The sequence below is a fragment of the Ambystoma mexicanum genome, chromosome 6p (assembly GCF_040938575.1).
Source record: "Ambystoma mexicanum isolate Mex_15411 chromosome 6p, UKY_AmexF1_1, whole genome shotgun sequence".
NCBI lineage: Eukaryota > Metazoa > Chordata > Amphibia > Caudata > Ambystomatidae > Ambystoma > Ambystoma mexicanum.
The window spans coordinates 1516935103-1516956509 of record NC_090935.1 but is presented as its reverse complement, the minus strand read 5'-3'; the positions used below and the strand labels follow the sequence as shown (position 1 = coordinate 1516956509).

At 42.6% G+C, this 21407-nt stretch overlaps 1 protein-coding gene across 2 annotated transcripts in view; it reads right to left on the bottom strand.

Annotated features, from left to right (window-relative positions):
• Positions 1-9386: 9386 nt before the first annotated feature.
• Positions 9387-21407, bottom strand: part of LOC138510595 (metalloprotease TIKI1-like) — a 367802-nt gene continuing 355781 nt past the window's right edge. For both annotated transcript variants that reach the window (XM_069626362.1, XM_069626361.1), the window contains exon 7: positions 9387-10032. In XM_069626362.1, the coding sequence (XP_069482463.1) occupies positions 9852-10032 (181 nt within the window). In that variant the 3' untranslated portion in view covers positions 9387-9851. The remainder of the gene's footprint in view (positions 10033-21407) is intronic.

Here is a 21407-nt window from a genome sequence, read left to right as displayed (position 1 = left end):
ACAAAATACCCTACAGTATTAAGCGCGTAATAAATACGCAACTAAGAGACATATTCCTATAACAGCGCCTCGATGCCCCCTGGCTGTGCGTTTTAAAAATGCAAATAAATAAATAAGTGCACTGCCCTATCTATAACCTCTGCAACCACAACATTAATAAATTTGCTGCTCATTCTGTGTTGCTAAATGATGTATCTATTAGCTGTCAGAACTAACTAAAAGTGTTACATGTGCCATCTTCTGTATAAAACTCAACCTGCTAAACTGTGGCACTTGCTAATAGGTTTTTCTCAACCTAAACCTTGTTGCCTGGCTAAGATGCTGTACGTGACTCCCAACAGTGTCAGTTCACATGTGCCTGTTTGGTTGTCTATACATATTTTTATGAGAGCGTGTGGATGGGCATGCATTTGGTTATGTGTGAAGTGTTTGTGTGTATCTTTGGGTGTGTGGTTGGGTGAGTGCATGTTGCCATTAGTGCATGTTTGCTGACAAGAGTGAGTGCATGTGGGGATAAATGAGCACATTGTGCATTAGTGTACATATTTGAGCGTGTGTATAGGTGTGAGTTCATGCATTTATATGTTGAGAGTACAGGTGCATAGCTAGGCAAATGATGACAGTAGCAAAGCAAATATTGTAACTGGTGTAACACAGTCAATAAATATGGTGAAATTACCAAGCAATATGATGGTAATATCTTCTGATTTTTGTGTGTGGATTTGGGCATACCATGGAAATATTAGGCATATGGTACTGTACTAGGGCATATGATACTAATATTTAGCATACAGTGTAGGTACATATATGAGCATCTGAGCTATGGTATGTGGCTCAGTGGACTAAGGCATCCACTACAAGGATCTATGTTTTAGCACATGGCCACAAGTTCAGATTCGGCAGGTCTACTCAGCTCTTCATCCTTCTGATACAATTAGTTCCACTGAGTTGTATAACAATATACAGCAGTTATCTAAGAATGAAGCTACTTTTAACGCAAAATAAAATCCCACATAACTCTCTATCTCCTTAAACACAATTCCCCACACGGGCAGAAATGCACAAACGCATGATAGCAACTCCCAAATGTTGGACTCCGGTCCCTCTGAGAGCGATTGAGCAAAAGCATGTTGGGACCATAATTATGGTGAAAGGAGCTATAATGAAACACTTGTGTATAGGCGCGTTATAAATGCCATATCATATCATCTCATATCATAACAATGAATGAATGAATATCCCCACGGTGCACCCGTAAAAAGCTTAAAATGATGTGAGTAGCTTGTGTGACTACATGGTGTGACAGAGCCCCCCCCTCCCTGGTTGTAAGGATATCTCATATCAGAGGAGAGTGCTTAAATGGTGACCTAGCCACCCGGTCTTACAGTAACTGTAGCCCTGTTGGTGGGAGATACAGCTTGGAGTTTTAAACTGTTGTGTGTGATGGGGGACAGAAGAGGCAAACAGAATGGAGCGGGGACACTGCCTGGTGGTTGGTTTTATGGATTAGTGAGCAGAGTTGGTCCGCAAGGGGATTTCATGCAGTGCTTCACTGGGTAGTGCATCTTTTTAGCTTTCTCTTGTAGGAATGAGCCTCTTGATTCTGTTTGGAATTGCTCTATTTAAGCTTTTGGGGCTGGTCCAAAGAGGGCAGTTGGGAAGTTAAACAATTAAGAGCTAGAATGCTGTCACTACAAAGCTATAATGCTCTGAGCCCCAGGTAACCCCAAGATAATGTGTACCTCAGTTCTACATCTACATCTGTATATTTACATCAGCATTGCTATTGTACTGCTATTGCCTACAGCAATCTCGCCCCAGTATTTTCACAGAAGAATTAGATGCCCAACATAATGGAGAACTCAGTCCTTTAAAGTTCTTCTTATTCCACCACCTTCGTTATTACTGGGAAGAATTGCAACATAATCTCAGTCTAGTGGTAAGTGATGGTATTTGATTTTGAACATGTATACCGCGCTCTGGACAGACTTCACTGTATAAGGGCGCAGATGATAAAAGACACTAAAAAGAGGCATGGCTGACGATGTAAATGGACCCCCCATTTACTGGCCAAATTCTATTTAAACAGGAATGTTTTAAGCTCCTTCCGGAACTGAAACAATGTCTGGCAGGCCCTAATCTCCAAAGGCAGCTCATTCCATAGTCTGGACCCAAAAACCCCAAACCTCCTCTCGCCTCTGGAAACACACACTGTGCACGGAATGCTCAGCAGCGGTTGGTCCCCTAAATGCAGCAGCCTTGACGGGTTATGGCGACACATTCTAAAGCTGAGGTACTCCGGGGCCAACCCGTTTAGGATCTTGAAAATTAAACAAGGCACTTTGAATTTGATCTGGTCCTCCACCGCCAGCCAATGAAAAGTTCTGCGCAGGGGGGAGACATGTTCCCTTCTCCCAAGCCGGCCTACCAGTCTGACCGAAGCATTTTGGGCCTTCTGCAGTCAATACAGTTACTTGGCCGGGATGCCCATCAACAGACTATTACAGTAGTACAAATGGGTATTTGTCATGGCCCCCAATACAGTCGCATGATCTTCCATGGGTATAAATGGTAGCACACTCTGGAGCATCCACAATGATTAATAGACTGCCTTGACCCCACCTGTGCTTCACTTCCCAAATTCTCCTGCCACACACAGTGAAAATTCTTAATTTTTGTAGCATAATGTAACTCATCACCGAGAATTCTAGGGGTGAAGGATTCCTTAGCAGTCAGAACCCGCTGCCTGGTACCAAACAGGATAAGCTCGGTTTTTACTGCATTAAACTGCAGCTGATTATTGGCCATCCATTTGTTAATGTCTACTAGATGTTGGTTGACTTTGGTGAAGGAATCCTCCATGTTTTCGATCTTAAAATAGATTTGCGTGTCATCAGCGTATGAATGGTAACTTGGTGAAGCCCAGCTTGGCCATAGCAGAGAACAACAGCAAGGCGCCCTACACAATTTAAGTAGGCACCCTAAAGATTTTGCTGCTAAATACCAGGTCCCTGATTAAGCACGCCATGGAGGTGGCCACTCATATCGAGAAAGTCAATAAGGAAATTTGCGCGCTCACAGAGACCAGGAGCAATGAGGCAGTCGAGCCCTCTTTAAAGGTGGCCATTCCCACGGGCTATAGCATCGTGAGAATGGACAGAAAGGAGGGCATGGGTGGAGGAGTCGCTCTCATATTCAGAACACAGCTTGCAATATGGGAAGCCAAAGTTAATGACATAACAGGGTCAGAACTCCTAGTATTCAAAATTGGTATTAGTCCAGAAACTACTCTGAATCTATTGCTTATTATAGAACTCCTGTTGTGGCACCGGACTTCCCGAACCAGTTTTGTAATTGGGTTTTACCATTGCTTAAACCCAATACAAAATTTTTAATCTTAGGGGATTTCAATCTCTGGTTGGGGAATAAGGCAGACGCCACATCTGGAGTCTTAGAGATTGCATTATGCTCCTTTGGATTTTGCGGTTTAGTTAGCACTCCCACCCACATAAAAGGGCACACCTTGGATTGGTTGGCGGCCCACAATGGTGTCTACCCTTCCCCTGGTCAGACCATTCTAGTATTTACTTTATATCACCAACAAATGCTTCTCAAAGAAAATTGATAATGGAAAGGTCCTAAAGCTAGCCAAAAACCACAAGAAGTTGACAGAGGAATTCCTTAATACATGGGTTACGCCCTTGTCATCAGAGTTTCTTCAACTAGAGACTCTGCACGGGATGACTAACTCATTCCTCAACGCATTTCATAACATATCGGAGCCACTATCCCCAGTAAAGAGGAAGTATTACCGGGAGGGACACAAGCTCAATAAATGGTTCTCGGTTCTTCTATGCATGGAGGAAGAGTCAAAATATATCAGACCTAGTACTCGACAAAAAATCAGTCAGGATCTATAAAACAGCATTATACAAGCTAAAAAAGAAATTCTTAATAACAGAATTGCAAGGACTACCTCAGACAGTAAAGAACTATTTAACAGGAAGCCCCCAGTGGACCTAATAAAAAACCTCTGGTGAAAAATGAGACTTGGTGCATCTCAATTCAAGAGGCAATGTCAAATAAACTGGTATCCATCAAAAAAGGCATCAAGGCGAAAAAAGCTACCCTAAAAAATCAGTCAAACACAGAGCGCACCGACACCACAGACAAAGCGATTACCTAATGTCATCAGGTAACTTAAAGCTACCAGCTGCAAAGGGGACCCCTGCTCAGCCATGATTATTAAAGCGTGCCCATATATGATATTGCCGGCTCTCACTAAATTTGTGAATACCTCCTTTGAGGAAAAACATGTCCCCCAAGGACTTAAACAAGCGTGGATCACACCACTTCTAAAAAAAGAACACTGTCTGTCCAGTAACCCTGTCTAATTATGGGCCAATTACTAACACACGCTTCCTTCTCAAGATCTTGGACAGGGTGGCATATAATCAGATCTCACTGTATCTCAATAGCCATTCCATCTTCAACAAGTTCCAATCAGGATATAGGCAATGCCTTGGGACCGAGACAGTTCTCCTTCACCTGAAGTCCAAACTACTTGAAAGAATGGACAGTGGTCAGGTAACGCTTCTAATGATTTTGGATCTATCCGCGGCCTTTGACCTGGTGGACCATGACATCTTGTCCACCAGGTTAAGAGATGTCACCCTGTTTTCTGACCAGGCGACACAGTGTATTGTATCCTTCTTGAGTGAGAGACAATGCAGAGTGGCCAATGGGGAAGCGGAAGCTAAACCAGTCACATTTGGCGTGTCGCAGGGGGCATGTGTTTCGCCTACCTTGTATAACATCTTTATGGTTCCTTTTTTCGACCTCTTGGCTCAAAACAATATCACTTTTACAAACTATGCTGATGACACGCAATGTGTTATTCCGCTAACTGGATCACACAGTTTGGATGCGAATTGTACTAATAAGGAATATGACCTCATCCACACCTGGATGGTACAAAATGGCCTGGCTCTCAATGAAAAAACCGAGCTCTTGCGGGTCGGCATGGAAAATATACTGGCAAAGCTATACACCATGTTTAACAGTTTTACCATAGCCAATCACAAGGTAGACGTACAGAAAAAAGTTAAAACATCAGGCATAACATTGGACCAAAATTTCAATATGAAAACACAAGTGAGCAGTCTGGTCTCTGCATCAATTTATTATGTAAAATGACTTGCACACCTCCGCCCATTTATCATGCAAGATAGTGCAGAGACGATAGCGAGAGCTATAATAGGCTCGAAAATCGACTACTGCTGTAGCCTCCTTAGCCCAATCCAAGAACAACTGCTTTCAGTTCATCCAAAATGGTGCAGTCAGGGTGATTAGGAACCTGAAATAGAGAGACCACGTTTCGGAGGTTAGGCGTAGTCTACATTGGCTATCAGTGAAAGCTAGAATCCAATTCAGAACTCTTCTGATAACTCATAAATGCTCTTTAGGCCTAATGCCATCTTACCTGAAGGAATGCATTGTTGAGAAGCAGAACCAGAGGCAGCTTGGATCAAATAATGCATCCCAACTAAAGACACGCCACTGTAAAACCAGTAAAACTCTCAAGGGAGCATTCAGCATAGACACCCCAATGGCATGGAACAGGCTTCCATTGGATATAAAAGAAATTAAATCGACCATCTTGTTCAAGAAGAAACTGAAAACTCTCCTATTCTGTTAAACCTTGGAGAGCCTGCACCTCAACCGTTTGGCACGTGGATAAAATGTGCCCACTGTTGATCTGCATGGCTATGCATCTGGCTTATTATATGTGTGCCCTTAAGCTCACAGGTAACTGGCTGCATGGTATAAATGCAAAAGTAAGTAAGAAAGCCCATGACACTTCACATGACACTTCACAATATTTAAGAATGGTTGCATATACAAGTTAAATATCAATGGCGACAAAGAAGATCCCTGTGGAACTCCACAGCTCAGTACAATAGGTTCAGAGGTGTAGCCCCTGAATGTCACCCGCTGAAGTATGTTTGCCAAAAAAGACCCAAACCATTTGATGGCCTGTTCAGAGACCTTACCAACCCTTCTTAGACGGTCTAGCATGACTCCATCGTCGATGGTGTTGAAGGCCGCGGATAGGTCCAGCATCAAAAAAAGTGGTAGCCCGCCCCCATCCGCGACCTCCAACAAATCGTCATGTACTGCCAGCAGAGGTGTCTCGGTCCCATGCTTCAGGGACAATTCTCATTGGAACCCATCCAGCAATGCCTCCTTCTCCACAAAGGTTTGGAGTTGGGACGTGACTACTTTCTCCAAAACTTTAGCTGGCCACAGTAGACCAGCAACCAGCCGGTCATTTTTTTAAACGCCCGGATCCAAATTCGCTTTTTAGTAGTGGTGTCGTTGTAGCATTTTTTAGTGCTTCAGGGACTAGACCCTGTGCCATAGATTTATTCACAAAGGTGGTCATAAAGGGAGTTATATTTTGGGTTAACTGCCTGGCAGTGCAGGCAGGCAACGCAAACATGAGGTTATTAGTTGGCTTAAGCTTCGACAAGAGAGAATGTACCAGATCCTCTGTCACCAGTTGAAACTCAATTCTCCCCCCAGTCTTGTGGCCCACAGATCCTAAAACATCTGGCTGAAGACCCGGTGGCCCATCCTCCCCCAGAGTTACGACAATGCTCTTCTGTATTGCCTCTATCTTTTCTTTTAAAAAAAGGTTAAAGATGTTGGTCTGTGCCAAATCAAGGGATGCTGCGATGCAGTTTGGCTTGCAGAATTTGGAAACCACCCAGAAAACTTGTCTTGGCTGGTTGCCAGTCCTGTCACTCTCATCGTGAAGGAAGACCCTTTTAGCCCCAAAGATGGCTAGTTTATAAATCTTCAACGCCGTCTTGGCCTTAACAGCGTGGTTGGCTAACTTACTTATTGTCCACAACTTATCTGTTTGCTGCACCTGCTTCCGAAGTGGGACCACATTCTGACTGAACCAGAGTTTAGAGACCCTGGTACCCCTGGGTCTCAATGGGGCATATTTGGAGCAGATGTCTTCCAGAATTGAAGTGCCCATGTTAAAATATTCCTCACTCTGCAGCATATTGTCGATACTTGACAACCTCTCCCTCTCTTCATCGCCTGGTATCTTGGCTAGGTCTTTAGCTTTACGGGTAAGGACAAGTGGTCCATCATTCACTTCCCCCATCCCTTTTCCTCCCATGACTAGGCCAAACCGCTGGGCTGAATGATCGGACCAAAGGATAGGGACAGTCTCCTCAAATACTATGCATCTCCCCCTGGCCACACCAAATCCACATGCGATGGGGCAGTCATCAATAGCGATAGCTCATGATTCCTCATTAACTCTTTAAAAAATGGAAACTCACACACCCTGACTCCAAAGAGATCAGTGTGCAGATAGTAGGTCTGAAATAATGGCCAAGAGGAAGACTTCCATGCAGCCCGTCTTAGGAAAGAAAGAAGAGGACGGCAACAGTGATCTTTGTAAGGGGAGGGGTGCAAAAATGCATGAATTAAGAGACCCAAAAGGTAAGGATGGTGCTGGCCACAATGAGAATGCCCAAAACTGTCGTCTTAAGGAGGTCAGTTGAAAGGTTTTCACTGCCAATGTGGCTGTAAAAGCTGACCCCACAGTTCAACAGTTCTCGCCTCAAAACAACTCCCAGCTTGATCTTTAACCCAACTACAAAAATATAAACACGGCACTGAATTCAGGTGAAGTGATGCAGAGCCTACTTCCAGTATAGAACTGCTAGTGCAGCCCATCAATAAGCAAGTCACAATGTTCTGCAACTGCAGATACTCATGTGCACCATCGGCCCAGTCCAGAGCTGAGTGTTTCAAACCTTGGGTCTCCTTGTATGAAGTGTCCTTTTGTTTTTGGGTTATACAGTACTTCTCAGGGATCTGCGACTCTCCATGTAGCCTATGAAGACGGACCTGGCTTTAATCCTTTTCAACTACTTGTGGATTTGCTTGATAGATCCACAGTGTTGCCCAAGAGTTCACATGTTTCCACTGTACCATCTGGGCTCTGTCCAGATGTGACCCACTTCCCCCATAGCTTACGAAACTATGTTGCTGAGATGAGCTAGAAAAAACAATGTGATTGGCCAACAAGTTATAACTGCCTCAGGGATGTTGGATCATGTGAAGTGTAGGGAGAGCTGGCGTCTGGGTGCAAACCATCTCTCCATTATAGAAATAGTTACTGTGCTGCTGAAAGTGTCCTGGGATGAATCCAATGATGAAAATGCATCCCTGAAAGCAGAGCTAGCATTTGAGCTGATTTGCTTCCCACAATGCATTGCCCATCTCTGCTCTGGACTCGAGGTGAGCGTCCAATGTTCCAATGATGGGCACTGGGTAGCACTGTGCTTGGGCTAATTCTCCTTTCGCATTTCAGGTGGAAGTGTTTGTTTCAAGCCTTAAAACCCCTCCCCCAAACCCTTTAACTTTGCTGGTGTTTTCTCAACATGAGTCCATGCTCCAAACACAAGGATGCAGTCTATCTTGCAATGATAATCAGTAATATGGGTATAACATCTATTAAAGCTGTTTGTCTAAAACGCGGTGCAATTGTATACATAGCATTTTGCAACCCGAGACAAAGATATTTTCCTGGAGAAAAAGCTTGGCTTTTGAGGTAACTTGCACTCCCTCAATGCTGGGTCCAAGATAAACTTTCTCCTTCGTCCTGTCCCCTTTCCTCCATACTTTTGGGGTCATTCCGGTGGAATTTCCCCAAAAGTATAGAGAAAAGGGGACTATGGACTAGGAGTCAAATAGTCACTACGGTGAGTAACTGTTATTCAGTGACGGATACTGAGTGGGGCTGTGCTGTGTGTGACTTGTGTGAAATGGCTTATTCTGCCTTAACATTTTAGGTGGAAGTTTTTTTCAAAATCTTTACACCTACCATAATGCTGCTGTTGTTAGAGAGAAAGAAAGTGAGAGGGGGAGAAAGTGAGAAATGGTAACAGATAAAGAACCACATAGGTCAGATCACTATTTAAATTTTCCTTGGAATAGTTTTAAATGTACGGAAATACATTTATAAAAATCCCTCTACGTCCAACATGGCAAATACACATTTCTGTGCAGGGTTACTAGGCAGGGTATGTTTTACCTTTTACATACCTTTGCCTATGTCATTGCAACGCTTTGAGTGAATACAATTTAACATTCGTTTTTTGTTTTATTATAGAGCCATAATGCTGTATAATATTTATGAAGGGAGTGGTGGGGGCTCTAACAGTTACAAAAATTGTTACACCAATGAGTCCAAAGACTACTAAAGCATAAAGTGCCATATTAGGTGCCAGAGGTTACTTATTAAATATTGTCATTGGGTTAGAAAACACAATTTATGTATCCCTCTTTATGCATCATTCATTCTTTAAATCGTTGTATTTATTGATGTTGACATTTATTAGTATAGCACAGATTTGTACTGTGGTTGAAAAAGAAAAATAATCTGCATCAGGCAACTCAGCAACAGGAAACAAACATATATACATATATATATATATTTATATATTTTAGAAAATGTAATTTTAGTCAATTTTCATACTCCTAAATAACAGCTATGTTACAACAATGCTTTACATCTCCCAAGAAGATTATGGGATTACATGAACAATTTCTTCTGCAAGAATAGAATATAATAATGGTTTTCTTTAAGTTATCTTCCCCTGTGGTGAGAGTCTCAAGCAGGCCACGAGTGTGTACAATCTAGAATCAGGAAAAGTCATGGTCCAAATGATAAAACTGGCGACAGTGTTCTCTTTGTCATTCAGTGTCTCTTTGTCAATAGGTGTTTATGGACGGGGGCAGTCCAATGTCCCCTCAAAGTTCTACTGCTGTATGATCCGTATCTGTAGAGCCAATGTCAATAGTCCAATAAGGAGAGTCCTTGGTCGCACAGGGCTATTGGCTCTGGATGTCTGACTGTAGCTGGTTAGCTCGTGTCCTCGAGGCAGTGGCTCCACTGTGATATACCCATTAATAATACGAACCCGTGGAGTACGGTAGGTACTGCGGACAAAAAAAAAATCAGAAAACATTGTAAGTTACATGCACTGAAACCAGGAAACAACATGTTTTAGTGTAATTGGAATCTATCAGCATTCCATCTGTGAGTGGGTGTGTCTGGATTTGCTACTTGCATACTGTAAGCATATCGTATTGTTCCTTTTCCTTCACTGTGGGCCAGTGGTGACCTTTGCAGAAAAGGCTCTTGCAATTGCCAGGCGACTGGACATTTTTGGAATGCACAAGTGACAGGGAAGAGGCTCCCCCCTGTATATGTATTATCCAAAGACTTGTATGGATACTCTAGAAATAATGTGCGCAGCAAAGTAGAGCAAACAAACCTATATAGTATTTATATTTAGGGTTTTGTGTTTCCAGTGTTTATGTTTTTTCAATTCTGGTGGTGTTTTCCCAGGATTTTCAAAACTTTTCGAAATCGGTTTCATCTTTGTTCACCCATTGATTCCATCAATCACATCATGGACACCTGCCTTTTTCAGTGTAGACAAACATGTACCTTTATTGCTGTGTGCATAGTATGTATACTTAATTTGAGACAAACAAATCACAGATGATGCTGATGCAGCCATTGATATCACTTGGCATTCGTGGCACAGCAGTCACGAATTTACAATGGAAAAAGAAAAGTAAACTAATCAATAAGGACTTGATGGCCTCCAGTTGCCTCACATGTAATAAGGTAGTAGCCTGAATTCATTTTGCAGTAACCTTAAAACATGTGCGACACAAAGATAATATAAATAGTGGTGTTCAAGAGAGGACGGGGAATGTGCATGAGGGACAGAGGCAGCTTTATCCATACATTCATTTTCACAGCTGCATGCAGAACAAAGACCCAAGCAATCTCTAAAAGAAAAGAAAACAAATACTTGTGGGAACCTAATATGCCGATCATACAGATTACAATTGAGTCATTGGTGAAAATGTAAACTTTGCATGTTTTAATAGATTATGGAACTATAAAAAGAGCTGGATATTTAATGTAATGGGAATTAGGGATTCCAAATCACAGACATTACCCTACTATTCTTTAATTGAACTGTACAATCAAATTTCACTGAACACTTTGAAATAGTGGAATGGAAGAGACCTTTCCTTGGTCCATTTCGCCAAAAGAACTGCATGGACTAGTGTTTCATGCAGGAATTATGGAATACAAGGCGCCGTTTGATCAAGTAGCCCCTTCAGATCTTCTTTGACAAGTCACTAACTGAATTGTTTTAGCCTTGTAGCTTCGAAATCCAATTATGAACTCCAAAGTGCTACTTTTTAAACAATACAATACACAGCAATATATAATACAATAATGATTAAGGGCAACATATCACATGGCTTATTGAACTATAGATCATGTTCAGGTGTCTGAAAATGTCCGCAAGATTACAGTGCTGACCTTGCTTTTTTATTTTTTTATTTGCATTTATATAGCACGCACACAGCCTAGGGGATCGAGGTGTTAATGTTAATGTTAACTTGAATAAAGGAATTCATTTGTAGCAAGGTCAATGCAGCCATCTTGCGGACATTTTCTAACATTTTCCGAAAGGGAAAATTATTTTTGGGTGGCATATATCGGATTTTACTGAAATGAAAAACCTATTTATATTTGGCAATACAGGGTTAAACATGGCACTGTGAGACCAGGTATCCTGCTCCAATCTGAGGTCTAATAAGAGAGCCAGTGAATGCTATGTTAGAGTTCAAAGTATCTGCATATGTGTACAAAGAACAAGCAGTGGTTATGCCACTCAAAGCATCAATTTAGTTTATTCATGTAGCTATGGATACTTTTAAAAATCAAAAAACAAGGGGGGTCCTGGGAGTCTCTCTTCCAGACATTAGTCCTGGTTGCGAGAGCCTTACCCAGATTCTTCAGCTCACTATCTTTCAGAGAGGAGAAATATCCAAAGCATATCAGTCCTTGTGTGAACCCCTTGCTCACAATTCTTAGAGAGGCACAGCTCCACCCTACTGATGAAGTCCAACCAGACAGAAACACGTGTCTGGGGTTTCTGCTGGTACTCTTGTTCAGAGGAGAATTGCTTAGCATTTCGGTGCTGGGCGGCCCTAGGGCAGGACAAAGACTGATATGTTTTAGATATTTCTCCTTTGTGAAAGATAGTGAGCTAAAGACTCTCGGTAGGTCTTTCGTAACCGGGACTCATTTCCAGCAGAGGGACTCCCAGGACGCCCCTTGTTTTTTGCATATTTAAATAACTCTGGGTCACACCCTAGGTTACTAGGGGAATCCAGACATGGACCCATTGCTCACTATTCTGAGAGAGGCACAGCTCCACTCTACTGATGAGTTCCAACCAGACCGAAACACTTGTCTGGGGTTGTTGTTGGTACTCTTGTTCAGAGGAGAATTGCCTAGTTTTTTGGTGCTGGACTGCCCCTGGGCAGGACAAAGACTGATATGCTTTGGATATTTCTCCTCTGTGAAAGATAGTGAGCTAAAGACTCTGGGTAAGTCTTTCGTAACCAGCACTAATTTCTGGCAGAGGGACTCCCAGGATCCCCTCCAACCCCGAAACCCCCCCACCACCCCTTGTATTTTACTTTTAAACATCATACAAAAGTTGCACATATTCAGAAATACATCATTATACATGGTAGTATAATTCAGTTACTTAATTACATTTCGTTAAGTATATAATGAAACGTGTGTGGTACCATTGTGATACAACACTCACCCCAAGATGTATGAGATGATTCACACCTAATCTCCATTAAAAAAAAAAAAAAGCTTTTTGCTAAGGTGAATTGCACCAAGTATTGCTATGCACCTCGTATTTAATGGACAATAAGGCATTTGTCACCTCTATTATATCAAAGGATTTCAGCACTGGCATAAGTCAATTTTCTCTTTCTGCTTTGTATATCGTACACATTAGTAGAACATCTGAATGTTCTTTATCTATTCAAGCTACATTGGCAGGATAATTGCAAAGACCCTTTGTGGCCCAAGACCTTAAAGATTCTCCAAACTGCAAAAGACTTAGCACCCGATTCATAAAAAAATGTTCAATAGGACTTTCCCATGTTAAATCAGGCCCCAACTTTCAGATAGAGGTAAAATGACCAATGGATGGTTGAAAGGTGAGCACAGTTTTCTACCTAACAATGTTTTACATAGCAATTAATCATGCTACGTTGCTATGTATTTCAGTGGTTATGCAATTCTTATATGTGTATGGCATCTGAGCTAGTGCTTAGCTGTCAACCACATTTTAATGTTTTATTTCATAAAATGGATATCACACACAATCATGAATGTAAATTAATTCACAAACAGATAACCGAGCTGTAATTTCTGGTAAAAGGAAGGAAAATAAACTAGGGATCTAGGGGGGCAGGAATGTGACAGCAATGAGTAGTGTGGGGGGGTGGAGGAGTAGGGGGTTCTCTTGATCTTTCCACCCTGTTTTAAGTAATAAAGTAATTGTTACTGAATAAATACATGAACTGATATAGACATAGAGATCTTAATGGTGAAATGTGACTGTGGAACAAATGCATGAGGGTGCAGCGTGCATGAAGAGGGGGTGTGGACTGACCATCAAGGATGCACAGGAAATCATATCAGGCATCCTCCGAGGAAGATCAGATTTTTCAAATGATGGAATGTGATATGAAATAGATGACTCAGAACAAATATAAATATTATGAATGAATAGAGGTCTCAGAATGGAGTATGTGTAGGGTTTGTAAGATGAGCGCCGCTCGTTTTCAGTGTGAGTGCGCCTGTTCTGGGAAACCTGTACTGTGCCAACCTGAGAAAGTATGCAAGAACCTTTGTTACACACGTGCAATGAAGATCCTGTTAATCACAGCTATCCTAAATGCCTAAATGTATTTTGTAAGTGATATAGATTGCATGACCTAAACTAGTTGAATGGATAGGTAGACATCTGTTGAACAAAAATCTGAACTTGAAGAGACAGTGTGAGAGATGGACAATCTAAAGTTCTATTAGATAAATCGGAAAGATACACTACAATGAATTTTTATTGAACAGGGGCAATTCAGCAATGGACTTGTGGAGGGAAGAAGCACTAACAGTTAGGAAATGTGACAACAGCTAAAATGAAGGTGAATCTGTCAGAGTGGGTGGGCCTATGGCTTCCAATGGTCATATAGGATGTAGAGGCTAAGGAAGATTAATTGAGTACAGGGGGATTGACCAACTGCATGGAAGGATGCTTTGCTATATACCAAACCTCAACTAAGACTGATATTTATTTTTCTTTCGGTCTTCTTTTTTGGGATCTATGTGATCACTGCGCCGCCTGCAACTGCGACACCGAAAATGCTAATGGCAGTTACGGCGCGGTGCAGTGATCATATGGATCACTGTGCCCGCTTCCCCTGGCCTGCATTACCCCTCCCAACCCCCACCCCACTTACCTTTAGGAAAGCACACTTCTGCATGTGCTGCCCGCACTCTATGATCCCTGCGGTGTCATATCTTTCCACTAACGTGGGTTGGAGCTTACGCCGCAGCGTGCTTTTTATTTCTTTTTCTTTTTTTTAAGTGTCCCCTGCTTTCCGAAATGGTAAGCAGGGGACACCCCCACCACCCCAAACCCCCATTACTGCACCCAGGAAGAGCGGGAGACACACACCCGCAACACCCCGCTCTGCTTGGGCGCAGTAAATGTCACCCTCATTTTGTGTGCTTCCAAAGTCGCAGTGACTGTGGGGGCGCACAAATGAGGGCGACATTTTTGTATGATACCCTTTTTGCATTTTTATTTTTTGATATCATTCGTTCTTGATCTCAAATGTGTACTCACCATCAAGGCACCCTGTTGATGGTGATAGAGGTCATTTGACTGGTTGTAGCAGTAAACTAAGTTGCATTGCTTTGAGGATTTTAATCATGGAAAAATTAAAGCAGATTTACCCTTGTTGGGTGTACTTCTGAAATTTCAAATTTCCTTAACGATGTAACTGATTTACTAAAAACAAAAAATAAGAAAATCTTGCAGGTTTGGCATGCTGCAAGGAATCAAATGAAAAAGCAATTTACCATTGCAGGAAATTCATGTTGCTATCAATAGCTTACTTTAAAGATCTCTGCAGCAATTACTCTCAAGTAAACCTACACTGAATAACAGTTTTGATATGGTTGACCATGAAATAACAAACATAAGTAAAATAAGAGTCCCTTAAAGTTGAGTGATAAAAACCCTCATGGTAGTGCTGTGACCACTGACCATATGCCAACATCAGGAGCTCGTTATAATGATCACGATAGCAGTTCCTCCATGATGTGTACAGGACTAGAAGTTCTAATTCTGGGAGTCAAGCTAGTTTCAGATCTCATGGTATTATCACAATTCACTGCTCCTGCAGACAGGAAGGCACACGCTACTGCTAAACCCCTTCCAGTGGCGGTGATCATGGGACACAGAAACCATGAAGTGACTCACATGGCATCTTATAACACAATTCTGAGTAGTACGCAAGTAACAAATCAATTAGAAACTATTTTTTAAAGAATAAGAGGCTCCTAGGCCATGAACCTGTCAAAAGTCCTTGCATCAGAGTCCTGCTATGAGAGTGATCCAGTCCTGAAACATTGATGGCCGACTCTGATGACCAGCGAATGGGACGCAAAATAATGTTGTTCCCCCAGCAACACCTTCCTCTACTCTTTTGATGGTGGTTTGATGGTGGTTGGGAGGTGCTGTACTATCAGGGTGTACAGCCTCCTAATCTGAGTGCAGAAGGAGCACCGCAGCCTTCACATGTACTGAACACACCCAGCAACAAATCCACACATTTCTATATCACCGAAAATGTGTCAGAGCCTCCAGATCCTGCGTAGAACTCTCTGTCAAAAAGAGATATGACAACATGTTTAAGAAAGAATGCCTATACTGTACTTGGAAACGTGACGTTTGCACTACTGGTGCTTTATGCTACATTCTTTACACCAGACTGACATATTGTGGGCTACCTATGGTGCGCTTTTGAAGGGACTGCATATCAAACTTTCAACATAGCAGCAATGACAGCTTCTTTAGTCCCTCCCTAATGACACCTCATGGGGTGTCATGGTGTAGCACCTTTTCTTTTTAGAAGCCAAGGTAGCGCTGTGCAAGCAGAACGAGCTCACCCTGACCACATTGCGGTTGCTGCAGTCACTATGACCATTGTCAAGCCATAAAGTGAGAATCAGGACAGGTGTAAAACAGTGTCCGAATATATTCAAATAACGTGCCCCACGGTACTGTCGGAAGCGGCTCCGCTATGCAGGGGGGCTAGAAGGTGGCAAACATGTGAGGGTCTTTTCCTCAGAGTGCTATCAGCAATCACCACTCCTCAGTTGTTGGAAGCTGGTAGTGGTTATGTTAGAGGCGACTGGTTGAGTGGCAGCAAGCTTGATGCCCAGTATCTGGGAAAAGAGTGGAGTGAGGAGGAGGTGGCAGGGGTGTCGATGTAAGTGGCCTCTAGCCGGGTTGCCTGCAATCTTGCCTGGAATCCCTGCCAGTGCCTGTGGGGCGCTAAAAACGCTGAAGTGAGGTAAAGTTTATGGGAGAGTAAGGGGGCAAACCACACAGGGCTTTTTGGCAGCATAGCCACTGTGTGACAGCTGCTGCTGTTATAGCTGCCATTCTCTGCTAATTGCCACAGGTATTGTTGTCTATGTCACTTACCACTGCCTCATTTCGGGTTGGCCACCCCTCAGTTGTCCTTCCATTTGCCACTATTAACTATATCCTTCACCCTTATATCATAATTTATGCATAACAGTCGTGCGCTTTTGGGCTGTATTGAGCAACAGGGAAGGAGTAGGAGGAGCCTTCCTAACTTATGTGTGCAGGCCTAAATCATATCTCAGGTGCCTAGGTGTGCGCTAAGTTGAAAGCAATTGGGCTGTTAGGCACCTTTGCTGATGGTTGTGGTGGTACCTGAGCCAGAGGTAGCTTGCGGAAATAAGTTATCAACCCAAGGTCCTTAGTATATTTTCTTGCAAAGAAAAGGACTAATTGGAGTGGAGCATGATCAGCACCAGTGAGCAGGCATTCTGGGCAGCCTCATAGGAGCATCTGTGTTCACTTATCAATAGGCCCCAGGCTCCAGCAGGAGTGTAGTGGAGCAGAGGAAGTGAGCTGTGAGCAGGCATTCTGGGCAGTCTGTGTCTGGCCATGTCTAATCGTCTTCCCACCCCCATACACTATTGGTATACTGCAGAGCAACAAGTAAGAAGCCGCTGCTAAATTCCGTTTGGAGGATGCCTCGTGGTTTGTGGAGGATTAGTCTTGTCACAATTTTGAATTAACTATGTCTGGTTGCACAGCGTTCTTGCTGAAGCATATAACACTGTGGTGCGCGCTCAGAATGGAGATGAGATGAGACTTGAAATGGGAAGCTGATTTTAATGGATACATTTTTGCATAATCATTCCAACTGAACTGCTGAACTTTAACCTTTAAAGGGGGAATAGATTAAATAGATTGATTTTAATGGGATGGAATAAACCGACTTCCTCGTATTCAACCAGGGGCTGGCAAGCTTGGCGAGCTTTAGAGTTTCATCTATGGATATACAGGCGGCTCAAGCATATTAAGAGCTGCAACTGGGGGATTGCCATCTTGGAAGCACTCTGGGTGTCAGAACTGCCTATACCCTTGATCACGCTTGGTTATTGTAATAAAATTCAGTTCAAATGAATTTTATTTTGTTCATTATTTAGTATAGGGGCATGTGTGATCAAATATAAGTTTGTAAGTGATGTATTGCATATTATTTGTACCTACATTGAGATCGACATATGAATTGTGTGTTGGTCTTCTGAGTCATTGTTTATAGTCAGGTTTATTGTTTTTTAATGAATGGTAATGAAATATGACATTTTATGATTCTTGGATTCTGCTTAATGATTGCATTATTCTTTTTTTTAAACAAATTTTCATAATATTTTATAATATACTATTTTAAAAGGGGAAAAAGAAAGGCCTGTAGACAACTTTCCCCTTTAAACGCTATGAAGTGATCATCCATAGTTTGACTCCGATTGAGGAGGCAATTGCTTTTATAAAGGAAATTGAGTCATGACTGGTATTGCTTGATAATGGTAATAAGGGCACAGAAAACCAAAATTCATCTTTATATAAAAGTCACCCTTCCAATTGTCTAGTGGAAGAAGTACCATCTATTATAGAGGTACCACCAAAGAATTGTGTTCAAATTACTATTAAGTTTTTTAAAACTCTGGTTCAAGATGAACAAACATAGCTGATTTTATGGTAAACAAATACAGCAGGAGCCGTATTGTAGGGGATCCAAAAGACCTGTTTGCAGAATATGAGATATCAAGAACAGGAGACCAGGTTGGTGGTAAGAAATGTAATATCCCTATTGAGATGCCTGAAAAGGCCGAGGGCATATACAGCATCCCTGTAACTAATAGGGTCGAAGCACTGGGTTTATGATAAAAAGAATGACAGTATAATAGATGGTGGCAGTGTTGATCTTGAAATTCTGTCAGATTTGACAGAAAAGCTGTTGAGGAGGATATTATCCTGATGGAGATCCAGCTGGCTGTAGCTGTTCTTGTTATAGATACTAACTCAATGGAAAGTAGGATGGTTAGAAAGTTAGAATCCACAAATGGTCATTATCAGCATTGTATGGAAACACAAATGGAGGTGGAAAAGCTAAGAAATGCAATTAAATCAGTAGGTGAAGATATGTGTTCGCTCAAGGGTGAGAAAGAAAATATTAAGAAATGGTTGGCGGACAGGTTGTGCCAGCATGTAGTGATTCACAAACTGAGCAGCTAGGACATAGAGATCACCATCACAACAGCAATACAGGTGACATACTTAGCAAATCAAATAACAAGTATTCTAAATATGCTGTACCCCCTAATGGTCAGAAGTATCCAAATGAACCTAGGTTCCATTAGTTAATGATGTGATTGATAAACACACACACTATAAACGACTGCCTCATTTAAAGGGGTTAACAAAAAAAGAAATGTGTAGGCAATGAAAGAGATATTTATAATTATGCCAAAATCATTGCTCACAAATACTTCAGACAAAAATGTTATTTATGTGGTAAATGTCCCACAATTTGCAAAAGGGTTATGAAAGGTGGGTGATACACAGAAGAATAAATGTATCCATTTGATATAAGAGAAGGTGTTATGCATTGATTAGGCGTGATATTATTAACTGTAAACATTTTCCTTCATTAGCTGACACCCACTCCGATCATATTTGGATTGAATTATCCAATGTGTTTTTGGCATCCATCCTGTTGGTCAAAGAATAGGGGACATATCTGCCATTGGGATCATCAATTGAGCTCAGAGCATCCCCTCCACTGTCTATTGAACAAATCAGTAATCTAGGGAGAATTCAAAAGACGGAGAGTAGACACTGATTAAAAGATGACAGGGGAGCTAGTTGCTGGAGGCTTGGGACTGACAGAGACAGACTGAATAAGACATGTGGGACTGAGTCAGATGAACAAGAGGGAGATATGGAGGGAATAAATGGACAAGACAAAGTGCAAGTAGCACATGCTGATAAACCTCCAAGAGAACGATGATCTGGTGTGATAGATAAGCATAATGGCATAACACTATCATCTTGGAACATTGTGGGTCTAAAGAAAAATGTAAGTTATCTAATTTGGTATTATTTTTTAAGAACGCATAGGACCATTTGTTTTCAGAAACCTTGAGCTACTTCACACATTAGCATTCACGGGTCTTCCTCTTGCAATATCCCAGGAATAGAGGAAAAGGTAGGAAGACCAAGTGTTGGCTGAATTCTGATATTAACGCAAAGCTTGAAGATGTTAGTACAGGATACCCAGACAGCCAATACTTCATTATTCGTATTCATGTTAGGTTTAATATTTACATGATTAATGTTTACTAGTACCCGGCGAGAGTCAAGCCGAATGCAACACGCATTCTGATTGGCTCTCGCCGGGTCCTTACCCGGCCGGGAATCCCTCTGTCGGGATTCCAAGGCCTTTGTCCCCGGCGGGGGGGCGTGGCAGCCCCTCAGCCAATGAGGAGGCTCGAAGCGGGGCCATCCCCGCTCCGAGCCTCCCCGCGGCTGAGAGGCTGCCTTCGCCCCCTGCCAGGGACTCAGGTACGTCTTTTCTTTTATTCCCTTCCCTCCCACCACCCCCCCAACTTACCTTCTTGTTCCTGCATCCCCAGCGGGGGACGAGGGAAGCCTCCAGCTGTGTGGAGACTCGGAGCGGGGCCACCCCCGCTCCACGCCTCCCCGCAGCTGAGAGGCTGCCTTCGCCCCCCCGCCGGGGACTCAGGTAAGTCTTTTTATTTTTTTTTATTCCCTTCCCTCCAACCGCCCCCACCAACTTACCTTCTTGTTCCTGCGTCCCCGGCAGGGGACGAGGGAAGCTTCCAGCCGTGTGGAGACTTGGAGCGGGGCCACCCCCGCTCCACGCCTCCACACGGCTGGAGGCTTCCCTCGTCCCTCGCCGGGAACACAGGTAGGTTTTGTTTTTTTTTTCTCCCCCATCCCTCTCCCGCCCTCCCAACCCTACTTACCTTCTTTTTGATCCTTTTTCGGGAGCGGACGCGCTGGCACATCCGCTCTTGATGGCCGCCATGGAAAGGGAAAACGGCAGCCATTTTCTTTTTTTTTTTTCTCCCACAGCGTTTCGGGACCAAAAAAAGCTTTTAGTGCCCCGGTCTCGCACTTTTTGCGGGCCGGGGTACTTATAGCAAGGGTCCTTACCTATGGGCCCCGGGGCATTACCTGAGTCGGTCGGGTTATATTGCTTAATTATTGCACATCAGGAGTAAATGGAATGTCAAACTTGCAAAACATGTATTTGATTATTGATAATATTGGTTCCAACTGTTATTTAAGCTCCTTCAAGTACCTTCATGGACGAAGGCATACATTGTGGCCCTGCTTAAAAAAGAAAACTGGGCTGCCCCGGTTAATTATAGACTAATTTCACTATTAGATGGAGTAGGACAATTCTATGCTAAAGTTCAATATAAGAGACTAAGTAAATGCATGAAAAATAATATAATAGGGCACCACCAAGCAGGCATTCACACAAGGATTCATATGATCGATCAGTGTTTTTGGTTTCATCTTTGTATACTTAAATACATGTAAATAAAAAAGCTTGAATTATATGCCATATTTATAGGCATAAAGGCAACTTTCGATTGGGTCCTAAGAATAGCATTATGGATAACCTTGATTGAGCTGGAAATGCCACATCCCCTTTTGAGAGATGTGTTGCCTTATGTAATGATAATGCAGCAGCGGTAAGGTGGAGGGTAGCTGGAGACCTCACACCTCTTCTGAAGATAGAAAATGAAGCCAGCCAAGGTT